At 39.1% G+C, this 22,364-nt stretch overlaps 1 protein-coding gene across 2 annotated transcripts in view; it reads left to right on the top strand.

Annotated features, from left to right (window-relative positions):
* DHX9 (DExH-box helicase 9) overlaps positions 1–22,067 on the top strand; it is a 45,612-nt gene extending 23,545 nt beyond the window's left edge. For both annotated transcript variants that reach the window (XM_039480633.2, XM_074389916.1), the window contains 15 exons: positions 176–317; positions 677–759; positions 5,383–5,539; positions 7,878–7,978; positions 9,327–9,540; positions 9,731–9,825; positions 10,120–10,193; positions 11,295–11,447; positions 12,495–12,655; positions 14,038–14,149; positions 14,981–15,270; positions 16,856–17,085; positions 17,238–17,353; positions 18,485–18,685; positions 21,373–22,067. In XM_039480633.2, coding sequence (XP_039336567.1) covers positions 176–317; positions 677–759; positions 5,383–5,539; positions 7,878–7,978; positions 9,327–9,540; positions 9,731–9,825; positions 10,120–10,193; positions 11,295–11,447; positions 12,495–12,655; positions 14,038–14,149; positions 14,981–15,270; positions 16,856–17,085; positions 17,238–17,353; positions 18,485–18,685; positions 21,373–21,739 — 2,496 coding nt within the window. In that variant the 3' untranslated portion in view covers positions 21,740–22,067. The remainder of the gene's footprint in view (positions 1–175; positions 318–676; positions 760–5,382; positions 5,540–7,877; positions 7,979–9,326; positions 9,541–9,730; positions 9,826–10,119; positions 10,194–11,294; positions 11,448–12,494; positions 12,656–14,037; positions 14,150–14,980; positions 15,271–16,855; positions 17,086–17,237; positions 17,354–18,484; positions 18,686–21,372) is intronic.
* The last annotated feature ends 297 nt before the right edge of the window (positions 22,068–22,364 follow it).

Below are 22,364 nucleotides of genomic sequence, written 5' to 3'. Positions count from 1 at the left end.
CATTTTTTAAAATGCTGTAGAAACAAATAGTATTTTTGTACATTTATTGTTTTTTTTGTTTGTTAATCATTCAGTTGGCAGTAGGACAGATTTGGTATGATATTCAAAAAACCCTAATGAACAAATGTATCTAATTTCGTAGTTGTAAAGTCACTTTTATTTTTTTCTGCCTCAGCCCAGGAGAATCAGTGCGGTTTCTGTGGCAGAGCGAGTTGCATTTGAGAGAGGAGAAGAACCTGGAAAAAGCTGTGGCTACAGTGTTCGATTTGAGTCTATACTTCCTCGTCCTCACGCCAGTATAATGTTTTGTACTGTAGGTTAGTAATGTATTTTGATCTTTTATTTGGGGTTTATGAAGAATATTTGGTAGCAGAACAGAATGGCTGGAAAGAAGTAATGAACCAGTCTCAGATTTCTTATTTAAATAAAACTTTTGGTAGATTTTTCCTTCATGGAGCATATGATATACCCATTAGATGTTGTAGCTTAGAGAAAATGAGATCATAAAATCAGTTGGGGGGTGGGGAAGATATCTCATAGAACACTATCACAAATGTATATGTGATTATTTCCTAAAATGATGTCCCTGGGGTATCTTATTTGAAATATAAATCATTGTCCAGAGATTTGCTTCTTTGAACTCCTCTATAGTTTGTTGATTGTTTTTCTTTTCAAGGTGTGCTCCTAAGAAAATTAGAAGCGGGCATTCGAGGAATCAGTCATGTAATTGTAGATGAAATACATGAAAGAGACATTAATGTAAGTAACTGGAAAGATGCAGTAAGGTACTAATGCTACTGTTTCTAAGTTAAGAGAAATCGTGTAGAATGTCTTTGTTTTTCCTTTCCCTCCTGCTTTCATCATAAAAATCATGAACTTCAATCACTAAGATGTTGAAATTCTTTTTTAGCAAGATTGAATAACCTTATTATTAAACTTACAGAAAGCATTTTGAAAGTAAAGATAACTGCAGTCATCACTAATAGCTGGAATAATTCAGCAGTTGAACTAACGACTTATGACTAAATAGCTGATGGAATTTTTATGACTTGTATTTCTTTGAATTAGAAGTTTATGATAGATTTTATAATGGGTTTTTGTTTTTGTTTTGAGATCAAGTTTCGCTTTGTCACCCAGGCTGGAGTACAGTGGTGTGATCTCGGCTCACTGCAACCTCTGCCTGTGGGGTTCAAGCAATTCTCCTGCCTCAGCCTCCCAAGTAGCTGAGACTACAGGCATCCGCTACCACACCCAGCTGATAGAGACAGGGTTTCACCATCTTTGCCAGGCTGGTCTCAAACTCCTAACCTCAGGTGATCCACCCATCTCAGCCTCCCAAACTGCTGGGATTACAGACGTGTGACACTGTGCCTGGCCTCAGAGTTTCTCCTCTTTAGAAATTACTTTTATATCTGCTTTTTGTTAATCTTGAGTTTTGGCAAAACTAAGCTAAAGCAAATGAGACTGGTTTGGATGGTTTATCATGGCTATAAATTATGTAAATTTTCAGTAGGACGAAATTTTTGCTCTTTTGTCCTTCATAATCTCTTGGAAACAGTTTTTTCTTAATTGACAGATGTTTCAGTATTATCTTGACTTGCTTGTCAACTTAGCAATGTTCTTAGAGTTTAAATAACTCCAAACGCTGCATTATCATTGGTCTTTTTCTAAAACTAAGTGGTTTTTGTCAGCTTAAGACTTAAGTTTGTGTACCATTCACAGCGAAAAATGGGAAAAAACTTTTGCGGTATCTTTGCTCTTTTTTTCTTCTTCTTCTTAAATTCAGAGTTTTACTCTTCCCAGGCTGGAATGAAGTAGCGCAATTTCTGCTCACTGCAACCTCCGCCCCTGAGTTGAAGCCATTCTCCTGCCTCAGCTTCCCCAGTAGCTGGGATTACAGGCACGTGCCACCACACCTGGCTAGTTTTTCGTATTTTTAATCCAGACTGCGTTTCGCCATGTTGGCCAGGCTGGTCTCAAACTCCTGACCTCAGGTGACCCGCCCAACCTCGGCCTCCCAAAGTGTTGGGATTATAGGCATGAGCCACCGTGCCTGGCCTGCAGAAACTTTTCATGTTCTCTTTAAAGATAAATCTCACCTGGTTTTGTCATCTTACATGGAAAACCCAAGAGCAGTTTTAGTCCAATTATTACAAATAATAGAAGAGTTTAGCAGTATGGCTGGATGAAAAGTTAATATAAATATACCAAAGTCAGTTGCATTCTTTAGATTTTTTTTCTTTTTTTCCCTGCATTCTTTATATTCTTATACACACAGCTAGGGGAAAAAACTGAAAAGAAAAAAGATACCATTATAGTAGTCAAAAATATCAGTACCTAGGAACAAAAATACATATAAGGTCTCTACAAGAAAGATAAGTTCTGTTACAAAACGCTTAAACAGTATAGACTGTGTTCCTGTATAGAAGGATTTAATATCATATCAATTGTTCTCAAGTTGATCCACAGTTTGAATGCAACTCTAATTAAAATCCCAGCAAGGTCTTCTATATAATTTGATGAGGTGACTGTAAATACTTACTAAAATAGCTTTATGGCCCCAAATAACTAGTACTTCTGAAGAAGAGCCAGAACGGAGAATCTTCCCTTACAGAAAACAAGCTTGTTTTGAAGCTAAAATAATCGAGACAGTTAGTACGTGAGTTGACAGGTGGAATAAGACAGGGTACAGAAGCAGATTGTATATGTATGTTACGTGCAACATTGTTATGAGACAGTGGTGGCATGTCAGATCCGTGAAAAGGAATGAGCTATGAATGGAATTAGAAACGTGGTTATTTCAGAGTAGTTGAAATCAGTTCCCTACCTCATAACTAAATACAAAAATCAACTCCGTATAGATGGAGAAGTTTGAATGTGTTGACACATGAGTTTTTCAAACACTGAAGTAGAAGATACAAATAAGCATCTAGACAGTGCTGTCCAATAGAAATATGTAAGCCACATAGATAATTTAAATTTCTCTAATACATTTAAAAAGGTGAAATTAAACATACTTAATCCGGAATATCTAAAATGTTTACAACATGCTTTTCTTCAGAAAGGATTTCTGAAAACATGAAATGCACTAATCTTGAAATAAAAGATCAGTATATTCTATATTAAGGTCATTCGTTAATTCAAAAGATACTTACTTGCAGGATAACCACAATCTGTAAGATTTCACTATGTCATAGGAATATATAAGCAACTTCTACAAATCAGAGACGTTCATACAACTTAGAAGAAGAATGAGCAAAAATACAGCCATTTTATAGAAGAGGAAATATTTGGTTAATAAACACGGAGATATTATTCAATCTTATTGGGACTAACAGGAAAGTATAGATCTAGACCACAACAAGAGACTGCTTTATATCTATTTATTTAATAAAAAAAAAAAAGTAGCACTTGGCTGGGCATGGTGGCTTACGCCTATAATACCAGCACTTTGGGAGGTTGAGGCAGGCAGATCATGAGGTCAGGAGTTCAAGACCAGCATGGTGAAACTCCGTCTCTACTTAAAAAAATATATATATATACACAGCCGGGCTTGGTGGCGCATGCCTGTAGTCCTAGCTACTTGGGAGGCTGAGGCAGGAGTATTGCTTAAACCCAGCAGGCAAAGGTTGCAGTGAACCAGTATTGCACCACTGCACTCTAGCCTGGGTGACAGAGTGAAACTCAGTCTCAAAAAAAAAAAAAAAAGACACTCTAAAGTGTTAGAGAGTATGCAGATCAGCAGGATCTCTCCACGGCTCATGGAGATACATAAATAATGGAATTACTTAGGAAAGTCATTTGGCAGTATCTCCTGAAGTTCAGCAATTGCATACCCTGTAGTTTGGCAATTCCATACCCATACTTAACCTACAGAAACGTGGATATGTTTAGCACTCCTGTTTAGACTTAAACAAGAATGTTCACATTAGTAAATTCTGAAAACAAGCCAGATATGTGCAAGAGAAAGTGAATTAACTGATACTGGGACAGTAAATAGTCATCAGAAAGGATAAGTATAGTAATATGTGGATGAATCTTAGCAGTGCTGTTGTATGTAAAAATGGAAATACCAAGAAAACATAAAATACGCATTTCCATAAAGTAAGTAAAATTTAAAAATATAGTCAGCTGAGGTGGGTGGATCACTTGAGGCCAGGAGTTTGAGACCAGCTTGGCCAACATGGTGAAACCCCATCTCTAATAAAGATAACAAAACTAGCAGGCCACGGTGGCGAGTGTCCATTATGCCAGCTCCTAAGGAGCCTGAGGCATGAGAATCGCTTGAACTCTGGAGATGGAGGTTGCAGTAAGCCAAGATTACACGACTGCACTCCAGCCTGGGTCGCAGAGTGAGACTGTTCTAAAAGATAAAAAAATAAACATATAGTTGGTGCAATGGCCTGCGCCTATAGTCCCAGCTACTCAGGAGGCTGAGGTGAATCACTTGAGCCCAGGAGTTTGAGGCTGCTTTGTGCTATGATCACATTTAGGAATAGCCACAGAGACCCCTGTCTCTAAAATACATATACATATTTGTGTGTTTTTGGATATTCATATAGATGAGACTGTACAGGAATAATAAACATAAGAATCAGGATGGTGGTAGTTGGTAGAGATAGAAAGGGGTAGAGAGAACCATATAGCCAGAAAAAAGTTTTATCAGTTTTAGCTTTCATGTTGTTAGGTTGATAAATGATTTACATTTCATTCTTTTGTTTGAACCAAATACGACTTTTTCACTGTTTCAGAAATGAGCTTTACAGATGGTCGGATAGCTGAATTTTAACTTAGGGGTTTTCTATTTTTGCTGAAGTTATGCTTCTGCAAATTTAAATTTCATTGAACATTTTGAGATGAAATCTTTGCTCTCATTAGTGATTTTTTTTTTCCTTCCTCCTTTCCCCCTACCTAAATAGCACTCATTTCTAATCTCCACAACTATTAGGCTACAAGTGTTCTTAAAAATTATTATTGTGGCCAGGCACGGTGGATCAGAAGGTCAAGAGATCGAGACCATCCTGGTCAACATGGTGAAACCCCGTCTCTACTAAAAATACAAAAAATTAGCTGGGCATGGTGGCGCATGCCTGTAATCCCAGCTACTCGGGAGGCTGAGGCAGGAGAATTGCCTGAACCCAGGAGGCGGAGGTTGCGGTGAGCCGAGATCGCGCCATTGCACTCCAGCCTGGGTAACGAGCGAAACTCCGCCTCAAAGAAAAAAAAAATTGTATACCACTGTGGTCCTTTTTCTTGCACTTCTGTAAGCCATGTAAGAAACTGAATTAAACTGATGTCTTGAGGCTGTATAACTGGTTTCAGGCATAACTTGTTGTATAAACTTAATGTAATTGAAAAATTTTTTTGTTTGTGTTTTAATAGACTGACTTCCTTTTGGTAGTACTGCGTGATGTGGTTCAGGCTTATCCTGAGGTTCGCATTGTTCTTATGTCTGCTACTATTGATACCAGCATGTTCTGTGAATATTTCTTCAATTGCCCCATCATAGAAGTTTATGGGAGGACTTACCCAGTTCAAGGTAATACTGTTGGGGTGGGATAGGAACATCTTCTGTGCAGTAGAGTTTGGGTTTTCTTAATCGTGGAGATTGGAGTTAAAATTAAAGGATATTTAAAATATAGACCAAATTACAGTGTCAAATGTATCAGCATTTTTGAGGAATTTCTTGTCTGTGATTTTATACAGTCTGAGACGTGAGACCAGGTTTCATTTGCTATTTGAGTAGTGTGCGTATCCAGTAAGTTTCCGAAAAGACCGTTACTTAACAGCCAAACTTATAAAGATTATAATGTATGGTCAAAGGGAAATCACTGTGGTATATAGGTAATTATAGGAAAAAGTATTAAAAGTTTAAATAGCCAGGATCAAATTCAGAATCTTTTTTTAGAGCCTGAGCAACTAGATTTTGAATTAAGATTTAGGGAAGTCTATCAGTATCTTTTTGTTTTCCTGAGACAGGGTCTTACTCTATGTCACCCAGGCTAGAGTGAAGTGGTGCAATCTTGGCTGACTGCAATCTCTGCCTCCCAGGCTCAACTAGTCCTCCCATCTCAGCTTCCTAAGTAGCTGGGATCACAGGTGCACACCACCAAACCTGGCTAATTTTTGTATCTTTTGCAGAGACAATGTCTCACCCTGTCGCCCAAGCTGGTCTCAAACTCCTGAACTCAAGCGGTCAGCCTGCCTCGGCCTCCCAAAAGTTCTGGGATTACAGGCGAGAGCCACTGCATTCAGCCTTCTTTACTATCTTTAGGAGTTGTTCTCACAGTTTTCTAGGACAGTCATCTGGTAGCTTTGTTTGGGGAGTAAAAACCGAAAAAAAGAATTATGGCCACATTCTAATTGAGGGCATGAAAATTAAGAGATAAACAGTATAGATAGATATGAAACAATCTTATAGCTATGCCAACATGCTAAGCCAGGTGTATTTCACAGGGGTACAGGTTAATTATAAAACTGCTGTACGTGTGTACTGGGATTGACATAACAAGTAAATGGATGCAAGTGGTGGGAGCTCAGTTTCTTAGTACTAGAAAGAGAAGTTAAGGATAAGTGGGATTGCTGGAACAAACCATATGGTAGTGGATTAGAATCAAAGATTGGTGTAAACTTGTGGTTAGCTAAAGGGAGATACAAATGGATAGGTATAGAAGTAATTATAGATAGGTGTGGGTACATGTGTTAGCATAGTTAAACATTTTTTTCTAGCTGTGCTGAACAGGAGTAGAAGCAGTGACACCCAGTAGAAAGGGATATGCCCCACATCCAGATTTTGTTTTTAATGCAATTCTTTAATTAAAGGAACCAGTTATTCCTGGAGAAGGGGCTGCTTCTAGGATGAAACCAAACACACACAAATGACCCTGAACATCAGTGTGTTTTAAAGTAAGGGAGTGCTTAAAGAAGCCCATGATAATGGGGTAGAGGGACACAGGAGCTAGCCTGAAAGAGCTCCCAATTGTCAAAGCTGGAATAGTTTGAGGAAAAAATTAACATGGTATTGGATTACCAAAATGTAAAATGTTTTGTCTCTATACCGATATATAAATACGTGGTTTAATAAAAAGAATAGTCACAAGCCTCTCTTAGAAAAGAATTTCAAATAATTTATGTAAATGTTCGCCCCATTTTTCAAACAAGTGAGCCTGAACTTCCTAACCCCTTAGTCGGCTGTATGTAGTAACTTCTTAAGAGTACGGCATGGGAAGTGGGGGAAAGGAGTAACTTTATAATGAAGAAACTTGGCAGGCACTACCACAGGAGATCAAGTTCTAACTTCATGAGGAGTAAGTCACTGAGAGGATATAGCCTTAATACGATATGATGAGAATGGCACTCTAGGAGTCTGGATATAGAGGATGTTTCGATTATAAAGACATTCTAGAACCATCTGAGAATCTCAGGCATAATTGCTCAGTAGATCTTACAGTCCTTGCATTGAGATCCTTCTTCAGATTCACTGGAAAGAAACCACTTTGTGTGTGCATACTGATAGAGGAAGGATGAACTGTGGTGTATTGTTGTATTGAAGTTATTTTTTCCATATATAACTCCCACACTATGTTATACATAGTATAGTTCTTGTGCACAGTGGGCATTCTGTAAATAATACACACAGAGGATACCCCAACTGGCTCTGTGGAAACATGTATAAACGATACCTCACCCTTCTGCAAGGTCTGAGAAAGGGAAACACTGAGTCTGATTAGGAAAATAAGGCTGTTGCTACTAGGATTTTTTTTACATTTGTGAAGAATCAGACTGGAGGGGTATTGTTTTGAACTGTGAATTAGCAAATGAACTTGAATCTGTTGTGAAAGTTGATAATACTTACCCGACTGGATTGTCCCTGGCAGAATATTTCCTGGAAGACTGCATTCAGATGACCCACTTTGTTCCTCCACCAAAAGACAAGAAGAAGAAGGATAAGGATGAAGATGGTGGTGAGGATGATGATGTAAGTGAATTTCATGAAGAATTTCCACTGTGGGCAAATTGTCAATGCAGAGAAAAAAGTTAATATAACATGCAATGTATATAAATAGCATTACAGAAAGCTTTTTTACCAACTGACTATAATGTCTGCAATTGGATTAACGGATGTATGTCACTGCAAAAAATTCCAGGTTCAGTGACAGGCTGTTTCCTGTCATGAGTTAAATTGTTTCTGGCATATGAAGGTCAAAAGAAAACAAGGAAAGAGTAAGATGTTTAAAGGCCAGGTATGGTTACAGACAAAGCAGTTGTGTAAGGTTTTGCTACAAAGTGTTTTCAGTAGGCACTAGCACCTGGGAAACTGGTAGAAAGGCAGAATCCTGTGCCCCACCCTAGATCTGCTGAATCAGAATCTACATTTTAACAAAATCCCCAGGTGATCCTTACGTACAATAAAGTTTAAGAAACAGCAGCTAAGCCAGGCATGGCTTCCACCTGTAATCCCAACACTTTGGGAGACCAAGGTAGGTGGATCATGTGATCAGGAGTTCAAGACCAGCCTGGCCAAGATGGTGAAACTCCATCTCTACTAAATATATACAGAAATTAGTTGGACGATGTTTAGTTTACTGTAATCCCAGCTACTCGGGAGGCCGAGGCAGGAGAATTGCTTGAATCCAGGAGTTGGAGGTTGTAGTGAGCTGAGACTACGCCACTGCGCTGCAGCCTGGGCTGCAGAGTAAGACTTCGTCCCTAAAAAAGAAACAGCAGCTATAGCTTTAACTGTAAGAGACTTTGGAGATGACATTATCAGGTAGACAGTATAAATGAGATAGCAATGAGGGATTTCCTAGGAGAAATAGGTAAGAAAAGACTGACTTCTAGTGCTTGAGAGTTGGACACATGATAGTATAAAAAAGGATTGTTTATCTGGAAATACAGACTGATAGCAATGCAGAATTTGCTAGAAAACCTAAGATTGTATCTTTTTAATCAAAAGATCTGAAGATGTAAATAAACAGTGAATTAGAAAATTTAGCAGGATAAAGACCAGTTATAACAACTGTTTCTCAACTTGATCATTGATTCTAATGTAAACTTTCTGGAAACTGCCACATTACTTCAGGAAGAGAAATATAGTCAGTAGAAGGCTTCATGAGAGGTTTCAGAGTCAAATTTAAAAGTTCGTGCATGAGCTTTAGTCAAGTGCTACATTTTTTGGAAATTAAATTTTTTCTGTATACTATAGTGTGTGACTAATCAACTAAAATGACATGAGTCATTTAAATATTAAGAACAAATCTAGAAGACTTACCTCATGAACTGTAGTAACTGAGAGAATCCAAAATATGTTTTTCTATTTTTTACAGGCAAATTGCAACTTGATCTGTGGTGATGAATATGGTCCAGAAACAAGGTTGAGCATGTCTCAATTGAATGAAAAGGAAACTCCTTTTGAACTAATTGAATCTCTACTTAAGTACATTGAAACCCTTAATGTTCCTGGAGCTGTGTTGGTGTTTTTGCCTGGCTGGAATTTGATTTATACTATGCAGAAGCATTTGGAAATGAATCCACATTTTGGTATGAGTCTTTGAATTCTCACATATTTTAGACTGAAAATGAATGTTTTTCTAGTGCCTTAGCCAGTATGTGAAAAAGGAACAGAAAATTTTGTATTGTCTCTACTTTTGAATGAGAATTCGTATAATAGACAGATGTTTTAAACCAGCTCCTATTTTTAGTCCCTAACTGTTCTGTATTGTTGTTACAGGAAGCCATCGGTATCAGATTTTACCACTGCATTCTCAGATTCCTCGAGAGGAACAGCGCAAAGTGTTTGATCCAGTACCAGTTGGAGTAACCAAGGTAAATATTAAACTTTACAGTGGAGGGATTGGAAGTGATGTAGATATTAAACAAATATTACAGGCCTTAAAAAAGCTACCCAAAAAATTGTAAGCCATCTAAATTGAGGAATAATAAAGAAGTCTTCACTTGTTGAGCTTAGTAGATTGTTCATTTATCAGTCAGTGCGCAAGTGATTATTTTTAGGGCTTCTGTAATTTACTTGTCATTTGTTACATACATACATACATAAGCAAATCAGTCCTGTCAATACGTAAGAATATTTCCTGGAGTGTAATTTCTCTTTTTTTACAGGTTATTTTGTCCACAAATATTGCTGAAACAAGCATTACCATAAATGATGTTGTCTATGTCATTGACTCCTGCAAGTAAGTTACCAAGAAATCTATTTGCCTGTTCCAGTGTTATCAACTGGAAATGTCTTACCTGTTAACAGAATCGAAAACACCTTATGTAAACTCCTGTGTTCTTGTATCTCCAGAATTACTATGCCTGTATGTAGGGTTATAGATAATTGATAATTGAGTATTTCTGTTGATTACTGCAAATCAGTTATGGTAGAAAGCAACAAAGCTGGAAACTGATTGCATCTCATTGCTCTTGTCTGTCTGCTGGTGTTTCGCTCATTTCCTATTGGGTGTTTCCATTGATCACTGCTGTACTGTAGCATGTGTTTGGTGAATAATGACCAGTGTTCAGCACATGACAAATATCCCACCTTGAAGGACACTCCTTTAAGGATTAAAGTTCTCATTTTGGTATGAGATGAGCCTGGATAATATACCAGGAGACATTATGTATAGATAAAGGAATTACGTGGTAATTGATACTTTGGACAAAAAAGTTGAAACTTAGTTATATTTGGCCAACTTGTGCCCCATGTCTTCTCTATATAAATCGTTAGCCTGTCCTGACAATTAAAACAATTTGCTGCCAACATCCATTTTAGGAAATGATGAATAGCATTCTGTGCCAATCTCAGTAGTTTAGTGACAGCAGTCTCTTGATGTAATACTGAAGGAATCCAAGGCTGCTTGGGGGTTCAAAAGGACCACAGAGGCATCACTAAATACAGATATCCTAAAAGTCACACTTAACTTTGAAGTAGAGATGGCCTGAATAATTATCTCTTTTGATATGTGCCATATTGAAATGCTTTGCACTTGTTAATGTTTACAAATACAAATTCTATAAGGTAGGTAATAGTATGCTCATTATCAGATGAGGCATGGAAAGTTGAGCCAAGGCAGTTCAGCTGGTAAGTGGCATGTGGATGTTACATTGTCTTTCAGTAGGTTGATAACTAGAAGTGTGCAAATTGCTGATTCTTACTTGTGCCATTCATGAATAGATACCACAAGTATGTATGGCTTTCACTATGTAGTGGAAAGCATTCACTATTTAGTGGATATATAATAGTTATTGGTAATACATATGAGTCTTAGAGTTAACCACTTTTTCCCATGTAGGCAGAAAGTGAAACTCTTCACTGCTCACAACAACATGACTAACTATGCTACAGTATGGGCATCAAAAACAAACCTTGAGCAGCGGAAAGGGCGAGCTGGCCGAGTACGGCCTGGATTCTGCTTTCATCTCTGCAGCCGAGCTCGTTTTGAGAGGTAAAACCAATTCTTGGCATTTAGTAAGGAATTTATGTTCTGTTCTCTTAGGGAAACCTGCTAGTTTAAGCTGATTGATGTATATCTTTCCAATCATGTTGGGATCAGGTATAGATGTTTCTTAAAAATCTTCAGTCATTTATAGAGAATAAGCCTGAATTAGAAATAGACCTTGTTTTTAATATTATTTGTGCCTGATACATTGCATAACACTAAGTAGTTACTCCTTAGGCCTGCGTTTCCCTCATTCTATAAAATACTAGGTTACTTAGACTCTCTTATTACCTCAGATGTAAAAGGAATATGGTAAAGAATGCCTAACTCATATGATTGGTATCAAAGAATTAAGTGAGTTAGTAGTGTAGAATACTTTGAACATTGGGACATCACGATCTCCCAATAAATATTTCCTATTGTTAATTTACACAGGTCGTATCTGTTTTCTGAAATGCTTGGGACCAGAAGTGGTTTTAAGATTTTTGATACTTTTTTTTTTTTTTAATATTTGCATTGAATTTACCAGTTGGGCATTCCAAATGTCAAAATAGGAAATCCAAAATGCTTTAATCAGCATTTCTTTTAAGTGTCATGTCAGCACTTAGAAAGTTTTAGATTTAGATAGATCATAAGAGCCTTTCTAGCGGCACTAAAATTGAACTAGTAAGATGGGGAGGTTGTAGAGAAACGTTAGTATGAATTATGCTGCGAAAAGTCTTGCTGTCGTTTTTTAACCCATGTTTGTCAACAAGCAAGGCCTGTGGAGACCATGGGTAGGGCTGATAACATTAGAGATTTTGTATAATTTTTTCATTTTTCTGCTGAAAAGGCCATCTGTCTATGATCACAAGTCGGAAACCATTATGCAGCCAGGTTAAATTTTGTCAACAGTGTGTTAGTGAATGATAAAAGGTTCAGTGGTAATTGTAAAATAAAAGAATGAGGAAAGGGCAGCTCTATATCCCTGGTGACCTTGCTGCAAAGAGTTTATTAAACTAACATCTGTGTATACACAAGGAGGATGGTTATTATATGCTTATTTTCTCTTAGACTGGAAACCCACATGACGCCAGAGATGTTCCGAACACCATTACATGAAATTGCTCTTAGCATAAAACTTCTGCGTCTAGGAGGAATTGGCCAGTTTCTGGCCAAAGCAATTGAACCTCCCCCTTTGGATGCTGTGATCGAAGCAGAACATACTCTTAGAGGTACTTAGAAATACAAATCTACTTAATGCAAATATTAATTATACTGTCTGTCTTATCCTGGCAGGTAACACTTAAGAAATGATTCAGGATTAATATGTAGTATAGTCAGCAGGGCTATGATAATAATAATAAAGCTTCCAGTCTTACCTTAGGTTCTTAGTGTAGTCACTATTCTAATAAGCAATGAGGCAGGGGGGAAAGGGACAATGTGAGTCTTACTTAAAAAAAAAAAAAAAGTTTTTTTAAGGCATGATACCATCTCTTAACTATGTACTAAAGATCAGAACATGACTTACTCACCTTTTTTTTTTAAATTGAGATGGAGTCTCTGTCACCCAGGCTGGAGTGCTGTGGCACAATCTCAGCTCACTGCAACCTCCACCTCCCAGGTTCAAGTGTTTAGCCTCCTAAGTAGCTGGGATCACAGGCATATGCCACCACGTCCAGCTAATTTTTTGTATTTTTAGTAGGGATGGGGTGTCATCATGTTGGCCAGGCTAGTCTCAAACTCCTGACCTCAGGTGATCTTCCTGCCTTGGTCTCCCAAAACGCTGAGATTACAGGTGTGAGCCACCATGCCCGGCCTTTCTCTCTCTTTTTTTTTTTTTAAGACGGAATCTCGCTCTTGTCACCCAGGCCAGAGTGCAATGGTGCGATTCGGCTCACTGCAGTCTTCGCCTCCTAGGTTCGAGCCATTCTGCCTCAGCCTCCTGAGTAGCTGAGACAACAGGCACACAGCACCAAACCTGGCTCATTTTTGTATTTATAGTGGAGAAGGTGTTTTCACCACATTGGCCAGGCTGATCTGAAACTCCTGACCTCAAGGGATCCACCCACCTCAGCCTCCCAAAGTGCTGGAATTACAGGCATGAGCCACCATGTCCAGCCTAGAACATTTGTGTTTTCTTGCTAAACTTGTTAGAGAAGCAGTATAGTATAGTGTGCTGAAAGTTGAGGGCATTGGAGCTAGATCTGAATTTGAATTTTAAATCTAGCATTTATCTGCTATGTGACTTCAGAATTTTCTCCTAATTTTGTTTTTAAACGTTAACACTTGGGTGTCAGACTTCTTATGGCATATAGAAACTTATGTTGCTATTTTAGTTATTAATAGACTTCACATGAATTGTATTTGTTTTTATAACCTGCAGGATATAGTTCTAGTACCTTAATGTTGTGTGCTCCAGATTTTGATTTATTTTTTTATTATTTATTTATTTATTTTTGAGTAAAGAGAATTGTTGACTATAGACATGGTACTAGCAATTGGTTTGACAAAGAGGAACTCTAAAGTGAACTAACCTTAATTTACAAAGAAATGTTTTATATGCCTAAAATTAGTGTTCATTTGTTTGTACTCACAAAGATCTGTCTCCCCACAGAGCTTGATGCATTAGATGCCAATGATGAGTTGACTCCTTTGGGACGAATCCTGGCTAAACTCCCCATTGAGCCTCGTTTCGGCAAAATGATGATAATGGGGTGTATTTTCTAGTAAGTACTTTGTTTTATTCCTCTTCGTTAAGTGGTAGAGTAATTTCAGAATCTTCTCCTTTGTAGCAGCATTGGCTCAGAAGGGAAAAAAGCCTAAATGTTCTTAAGGGAAATGACATATCTAGATACTGAGAGAAGTATAATATGAAAATAATTCAGTTCCAATAAATGGGTATCTGGGCCCAACTTGGGGGAAGGGGCACTAGTTTCTTAGAGCAGCCGGTCAGGCATTGTGGCTCACACCTGTAATCTTAGCACTTTGGGAGGGCCAGGGTGGTAGGGTCACTTGAATCCAAGAGTTTGATACCAGCCTGGGCAACGTGGTGGAACTCTGTCTCTACAAAAGAATTAGCCAGGCTTAGTGGCGTACACCTTCAGTCTCAGCTACTTGGGAGGATGCAGTGGATCATGCCACTGCACACCAGCATAGTCAACCAGAGTGAGACCCTGTCTTCTCAAGGTGGGGGGAGGCTGCACCTCCCAAGTTAATTTATTAATAGTTGTCCCTTGAAAGAGCAGCATCAGGAAGAGTTTTATTTTATCAGACAATGTTGAAGGTTTAAGAGATTTGGTATGATGGAAAACAGAATATAAAAGGAAAAATATACTTGGTCATAATTTATGGTAATGTGGCCATTAGAGCATCCGAGCACCTTTTTTTTTTTTTCGATTCTGAGGAGAGCAGCTGTAAAGTTTTACGTCAAGCCAGTTTCATTGCAAATAAGGGAATCATAGACATAAATACTGCAACCCACAGTCGACAGTACTACCTGAGCTGCTGGCAATAAGATGGTGATCTAGTCTGAATTTAACTGTCTTTGTGTATTTCAGTGTGGGAGATGCTATCTGTACCATTGCTGCTGCTACCTGCTTCCCGGAGCCTTTTATCAATGAAGGAAAACGGCTGGGCTATATCCATCGAAATTTTGCTGGAAACAGATTTTCTGATCATGTAGCTCTTTTATCAGTATTCCAAGCCTGGGATGATGCTAGAATGGGTGGAGAAGAAGCAGAGATACGTTTTTGTGAGCATAAAAGACTTAATATGGCTACATTAAGAATGACTTGGGAAGCCAAAGTTCAGCTCAAAGAGATTTTGATTAATTCTGGGTTTCCAGAAGGTAAGACTTCTCCCATTCTTAAGATATATTTAAAGTGACATTTATACAGTACGTGCAAGTTGGCAGCAAAGTATATTTTAACTTCAAATTTTAGGCCCTATAATCTTTATATGCTCCCAGCTCTTTCTTAGTTCTCATGAACACTGGTCGAGCTCGCAGAATGAGTACTTTGCTGAATTAACATACTGGTTTGAGAAGTGATTTATTAGCATTTAGACTTGAAGTAAATTCTACCACATTAAATTTTAAATGGCTTTAATTTATACTTTTGGTGTACCTTATGACATCTAATACAGAAAAAAAACAACTCTTGGCCAGGCACAGTTGCTCACACCTGAAATCCCAAAACTTTGGGAGGCCAAAGTGGGTGGATCACCTGAGATCAGGAGTTCAAGAGCAGCCTGACCGACATGGAGAAACTTCATTTCTACTAAAAATACAAAATTAGACGGGCATGGTGGCGCATGCCCGTAATCCCAGCTACTCAGGAGGCTGAGGCAGGAGAATCACTGCAACCCTGGAGGCAGAGGTTGCAATGAGCTGAAATCGTTTTTTTTTTTTTTTCTTTCTGAGACAGAGTGTCACTCTTGTTACCCAGGCTGGAGTGCAATGGAGCGATCTCGGCTCACCACAACCTCCGCCTCCTGGGTTCAAGCAATTCTCCTGCCTCAGCCTCCCAAGTAGCTGGGACTACAGGCGTGGGCCACTATGCCCAGCTAATTTTTGTATTTTTAATAGAGATGGGGTTTCACTGTGTTGACCAGGATAGTCTCAATCTGTTGACCTCGTGATACACCTGCCTTGGCCTCCCAAAGTGCTGGGATTATAGGTGTGAGCCACCGTGCCCAGCAAGATGGTAAATTTTTAAATGCTGTGAATAACTAAAAGTAGTGAGTGGTTATCTACTGTCATAAGACAGCTGAAATTTTATTTTTTCCTCAGAATTATAGGAAAGAGAAAGCTTTTATGTGCAAGAATCTTTAGAATCTTGAGATGCGTTTAATAGATAATGAAACAGACACCAATGTATAAATTACTTGTTTAAATTCATCCAATTAGGAGGTTACAAGACGAAGTCATTTGTCTAGAACAAAATATGCCTGTGCTTTCAGCAGTTGACTGTCATACTTTCCAGTCAGCAGCTAAGTACTCAAAGTGTAAACTGAGTAAAAACATCAGCCTTCATTCCAGTGAGTGTCCTCTTAGATTGCCACTCCATCTTCTCCACAACTAAGTTATTTAAGAATAGCAGATAAATACTTTGACTATGCTGTCAGTCCGACTCTTACTCTGAGAGTAGATGATTGATTGGGGGACTTATAAAAGTAATCATGCTAAGCTTATTTATGGGTAAGTCTGTAAGAGAATAGATGTTTTAGTTTTCTTCCTGTGGAGACGTGGCAACATTTCTCCTTGAACTTAATCTGGGTGTTCGGATTCTGAGAAGAGAGAAAGTTTCACAGACAAGTTACGTGAATACAGTGAGAGGAAGAGTCAGTTCTCTGAATTTTCTTGAATAGTTTGGGTGTAGTGTGAAGATCAGCCAGTTATCTGAATTTTTTTTTCACTCTGTTCCTTTTAACAGATTGTTTACTGACACAAGTGTTTACTAACACTGGACCAGATAATAATTTGGATGTTGTTATCTCCCTCCTGGCCTTTGGTGTGTACCCCAATGTTTGCTATCATAAGGAAAAGAGAAAGATTCTCACCACTGAAGGGCGTAATGCACTCATCCACAAATCATCGGTTAATTGTCCTTTCAGTAGCCAGGACATGAAGTACCCATCTCCCTTCTTTGTGTTTGGTGAAAAGGTAAGAAAGGGCTAAAAAAGTTTACATTGAAAATTGAAATTGTCTTTAAAATCAGTTGGAACATGAATTTTGATTTTTCAAAGCACAGTATATGGAGATATTTGGAAGTTGGAAATGTCAACCATTTCTTCTTGTCTTTTATCCATTTGCAGATTCGAACTCGAGCGATCTCTGCTAAAGGCATGACTTTGGTCACTCCCTTGCAGTTGCTTCTGTTTGCCTCCAAGAAAGTCCAGTCTGATGGGCAAATCGTGCTTGTAGATGACTGGTACGGAATTTAGCTGCTAATCTAACTTAAGTTCTTCAGTTGATAGCAGTAGAAGCCAATGCATTAGGAATTTGAGCCATGTCTACCACCATGCACACCAACATTATGGAATCAGTCTAAGTAAAGCTTCAGTACCCTTTTCACATACTTTATATATTGATTCAAAATTAGTGGTAAGCCCTGGGCAAAAATGGAACAGAATTTAACGGACAGCCAATAGGCTCAACTATATTCTTGAACACCTAGAAAATGCCAGCATTCTGGGTCTCTTAATTCATTTCTTTTAAAGTAAGAATGATCTGACCATGTGCGGTGGCTCACACCACTAATCCCAACACTTTGGGAGGCCAAGGCAGCAGATCACTTGAGCTCAGGAAGTTCAGGATCAGCCTGGGCAATATGGTGAAACCCTGGCTCTACCAAAAATATAACAATAGTCAGGTGTGGCTGTGCACACCTATAGTTCCAGCTACTCCAGAGGCTGACTCGGTAGAATCACTTTTAACCTGGGAGAAGGAGGTTGCAGTGAGCCAAGATAACGGCACTTGCACTCCAGCCTGGGTAACAAAGACTGACCGGGGGAAAAACACACACACACACACACACACACACACACACCCATATCCCCCAGGTACAGTGGCTCATGCCTATAATCTCATTACTTCGGGAGGCTGAGGTGGATCACGAGCTCAAGAGTTCGGAACCAGCCTGTCCAACAGAATGAAACCCCATCTCTACCAAATATACAAAAAATTAGCCGGGTGTGTGTGATCCCAGCTGCTTGGGAGGCTGAGGCAGGAGAACCACTTGAACTCAGAGGTAGAGGTAGCAGTAAACGGAGATCACATCACTGCCCTCCAGCCTGGGCGACAGTATGAGACTGTCTCAAAAATAAAGTCTGAATGATCCATGTTGCCAGGCTTTGTTTTTTATATATACTGCATATATTACGTATATTTTATTATATTTTATTTGGCTTGATAGACTTTATGGCTTAAGACTCCTGCTTAATAGCTGGCAGTGAATTTTAAGAGGCTAGTGCTGATTATATTATTACTGTTCATATCTGTGTTTTCCCAAGTTGGGAGTCATTATCAGTAGTTTTTAATCAGTAGTTTTTCACCATTTTAGGATTAAACTACAGATATCTCATGAAGCTGCTGCCTGCATTACTGGTCTCCGGGCAGCCATGGAGGCCCTGGTTGTTGAAGTAACCAAACAACCTGCTATCATCAGCCAGTTGGACCCCATAAATGAACGTATGCTGAACATGATCCGTCAAATATCTAGACCCTCAGCTGCTGGTATCAACCTTATGATTGGCAGTACACGGTGAGTACCATATTAACTTATTTTTGAACTAAGTAGAAGAGAGAGACTTTATGTAGGCTTAGAATCCTAGAGTAGTGATAGAAGTCTTATTACTTAAGTTAAAATTCTAGACAAACGCCATATATAGGGAGTTTAGTTCCGGCTAACATGCTTAGAGTGTTATTTATTTTTGTCAGTCCCTTGTTAGTAATTGGTCCATTGCGTCAGTGAGTGCATGTTGGTAGTGCTAGAAAAGGATCTTACAAGTACATATATAGTCCAGAGTGGGTGACATGACGGGGAAGTGACACAGCCCACATAGTCCTCCTTCCGTAGTATGGTTTTGGCATCACTAAAGAATAAATATTTATGAGATGTTAAATTGCTTTCATCATTTAAACAACTAGAGCATGGATATTTAAGAAATTTATCTGGCCGGGCACGGTGGCTCAAGCCTGTAATCCCAGCACTTTGGGAGGCCGAGGCGGGTGGATCACGAGGTCGAGAGATCGAGACCATCCTGGTCAACATGATGAAACCCCGTCTCTACTAAAAATACAAAAAATTAGCTGGGCATGGTGGCGCGTGCCTGTAATCCCAGCTACTCAGGAGGCTGAGGCAGGAGAACTGCCTGAACCCAGGAGGCGGAGGTTGCGGTGAGCCAAGATCGCGCCATTGCACTCCAGCCTGGGTAAGGAGTGAAACTCCGTCTCAAAAAAAAAAAGAAATTTATCTTAATTCTTAAAATTTGTATTTGCTTTAGGTTTTTTAAATGATTCTTTGCCCACAAGTTTTTATTTACAAATACTTAATACATACCAAAAAGGCAGAAGAGTGATACGATGTATAGCCATATAGTCTTTATTTAGGTTCACTAATTTTCAGTGTTTTGGACATTTGGTTAATGATTTGTGCTGAAGTAGCAGGCATTATCACATTTTTACATCAGTACATTTCATATCTTTTAAGAACATGGCCACAATACCAGTCACACCCCAAAAGGTTAAGTGTTTTAGTAATGCTATAAAATACTAATGTATTAAAATTCTTGAGGTTATCCAAAAATGTTCTCTGATTCCTGATCAAAAATGATTTATTGGATTTGATACATCTATGAAATAAGGAGATTGTTATCCTCATCCTCTTTAAGGAAACTGCACAGATGAGTTAAGACCCAAGATCATACAGCTAGTAACTGATAAAACCAAATTCAAACCCAGATAACATGGCTCCTGAAACACTGCTCTTACTATGCTATCCTGTGGCCCTTCTCAGTGATTAAATGTATAGTTCAGTAAGCATCATAGGCAGATGCAAATGAAGTACTCATGGGTGTTTAGAAGAGAGATTATTGGCCAGGTGTGGTGGCTCATGCCTGTAATCCTAGCACTTTGGGAGGCTTAGGTGGGTGGATCGTGAAGTCAGGAGTTTGAGACCAGCCTGATCAACACGGTGAAACCCCATCTCTACTGAAAATAGAAACATCAGCCAGGTGTGGTGGCGCGCGCCTGTAATCCCAGCTACTCTCTAAGAAGCGGAGGCAGGAGAATTGCTTGAATCTGGAAGGCGGAGGTTGCGGTGAGCTGAGATCGAGCTGCCGCACTCCAGCCTGGGCAAGAAAGTGACTCACTCTCTCAAAAAAAAAAAAAAGAGATTATAATTTTGGTAGGACAGCTGGTAAGCAAGGAGCCTTTGTATACATAATCTGTAGAGAGTTTGGGATGTATAAATGTGATGGTGGCATGAATTACAGTGGTAGATAGAATTGTAGTGGGGAGATGTGACTGGATTAGACAGATTTGTGGTAGAATCAATAGGAATTGGTGATGGACTAAAATGGAATAGTGCAATGAAAGAAGGAAGACAGATACCAGCCATCTTTCTTTATTGAGAGGCAGTCTTGCTCTGTGGTCCAGGCTGGAGTGCAGTTGCGTCATCTTGGTTCACTGCAACCTCTGCCTCCCAGGTTCAAACAATCCCTCTGCCTCAGCCCTGAGTAGTGGGGATTACAGGTGCACACTACCACCCTCGGCTAATTTTTGTATTCTTAGTTAAAGAGACAGGGTTTCACCATGTTGCCCAGACTATTCTTGAGCTTCTGGCCTCAGGTGATCACCGGCCTCAGGTGATCACCCACCTTGGTCTTCCAAAGTACTGGGATTACGGACATGAACCACTGCGCCTGGCCACACAGCCATATTTCTCACTTAACTGATGAATTGGTAGTGTTGGTCTTGAAGAAAAGCTGCACAGGAGTAATAAGCAGATTGGGAATACGTTTAATTGGAGTTGTTGATGGTCCATCTTGATTTCTGCTATTTTTCATTAGCCTTCATTTTCCTGATTTGTCACAGAAAACAGATAATTACCAAGGACATTTTTCAAAATCATACTTCAGAATTAATGCAGGAAAATGTTTGGTGATAAAGACCAAAGCAGTTTATTGGCAGCTGCAGGAACCCTCTTGGAACATTATATTGTTTAGCTGAGTAAAAGAGGACTATCCTAAACTTGAAATGACATGCTGCCAAAATTGAAAACCTTAGAGATTGAACCAGAAAGATGTAGAATAGCAGATCAATTTTATTTCAGTTTCTGTTTGTACATTTGGCTTAATTCCTTTTATGTATTAAAATTTCAAATATGACATTTGGTGCGTGGTTGAGAAATTACACTTTGCTAAAGTGATGGTTTTGTGCTTTTTCTAGGTATGGAGATGGTCCACGTCCTCCCAAGATGGCCCGCTATGACAATGGAAGCGGATATAGAAGGGGAGGTTCTAGTTACGGTGGTGGAGGCTATGGCGGTGGCTATAGCAGTGGAGGCTATGGTACCGGAGGCTATGGTACCGGAGGCTATGGTGGCAGCGCCAACTCCTTTCGGGCAGGATATGGTGCCGGTGTTGGTGGAGGCTTTAGAGGAGTTTCCCGAGGTGGCTATAGAGGCAACTCTGGAGGAGACTACAGAGGGCCTATTGGAGGCTTCAGAGGATCTGGGGGATTCCAGCGAGGAGGTCCTAGGGGGGCCTATGGAACCGGCTACTTTGGACCGGGAAGAGGAGGTGGTGGCTATTAAGGCTTGATTATGTCCGTTCCTGTGTGTAGACAGTAAGAAGAAAAAAAAAAAAGGCATGCTATGTGTTACGTGTTTTTTCCTGTGTTTATTTGCCACCAAAAAGTAAATGCATTTTTCCACCCATTCTGTGGTTCATTGTAGTTTAAGAAAACCAAACATAGAGATGCATTAGTGATTTTGTTTATATTATGTAAAATATAACGATCTATCTTAAAAATACCACAGTTTGTATTTTTTCTTTAAGGAGTAAAGATTTGCCTTTAAAAATAACTTGGTATTTTCCTGGCTTTCGTTTAATACAATAGAAAATAAAGTACTACACCGAATACTTGCTGTGTAGTTTGTTGACCTTACGTATTAGAATAATTTTACAATGCCAGTTAGATTTGTTCATTTTAAATGTCAGAGAAGTTGTACCCTGTTTCAAAAGTCTACTAGGTGATACTACGTGTAATAGAATAAATAACCTTGGAATTGAATTGTTACCTTTTGAAGTAAATGCTAGGAAGTGCACAAGCCACATAAACCTATGCTTCTGAAAAAAACTTTGGACCTAGGGCTGAACACTTCTGGCTTCCTCCGACAGTCAGCATTTTCTAAGTCAGTTTCTGCTATGACAAAGGTA

Source organism: Saimiri boliviensis, chromosome 19 (assembly GCF_048565385.1).
Source record: "Saimiri boliviensis isolate mSaiBol1 chromosome 19, mSaiBol1.pri, whole genome shotgun sequence".
In the NCBI taxonomy this organism is placed as follows: Eukaryota; Metazoa; Chordata; class Mammalia; order Primates; family Cebidae; genus Saimiri; species Saimiri boliviensis.
Note: the sequence above shows the minus strand (reverse complement) of the source record. Positions and strands in the feature narration are given on the sequence as shown.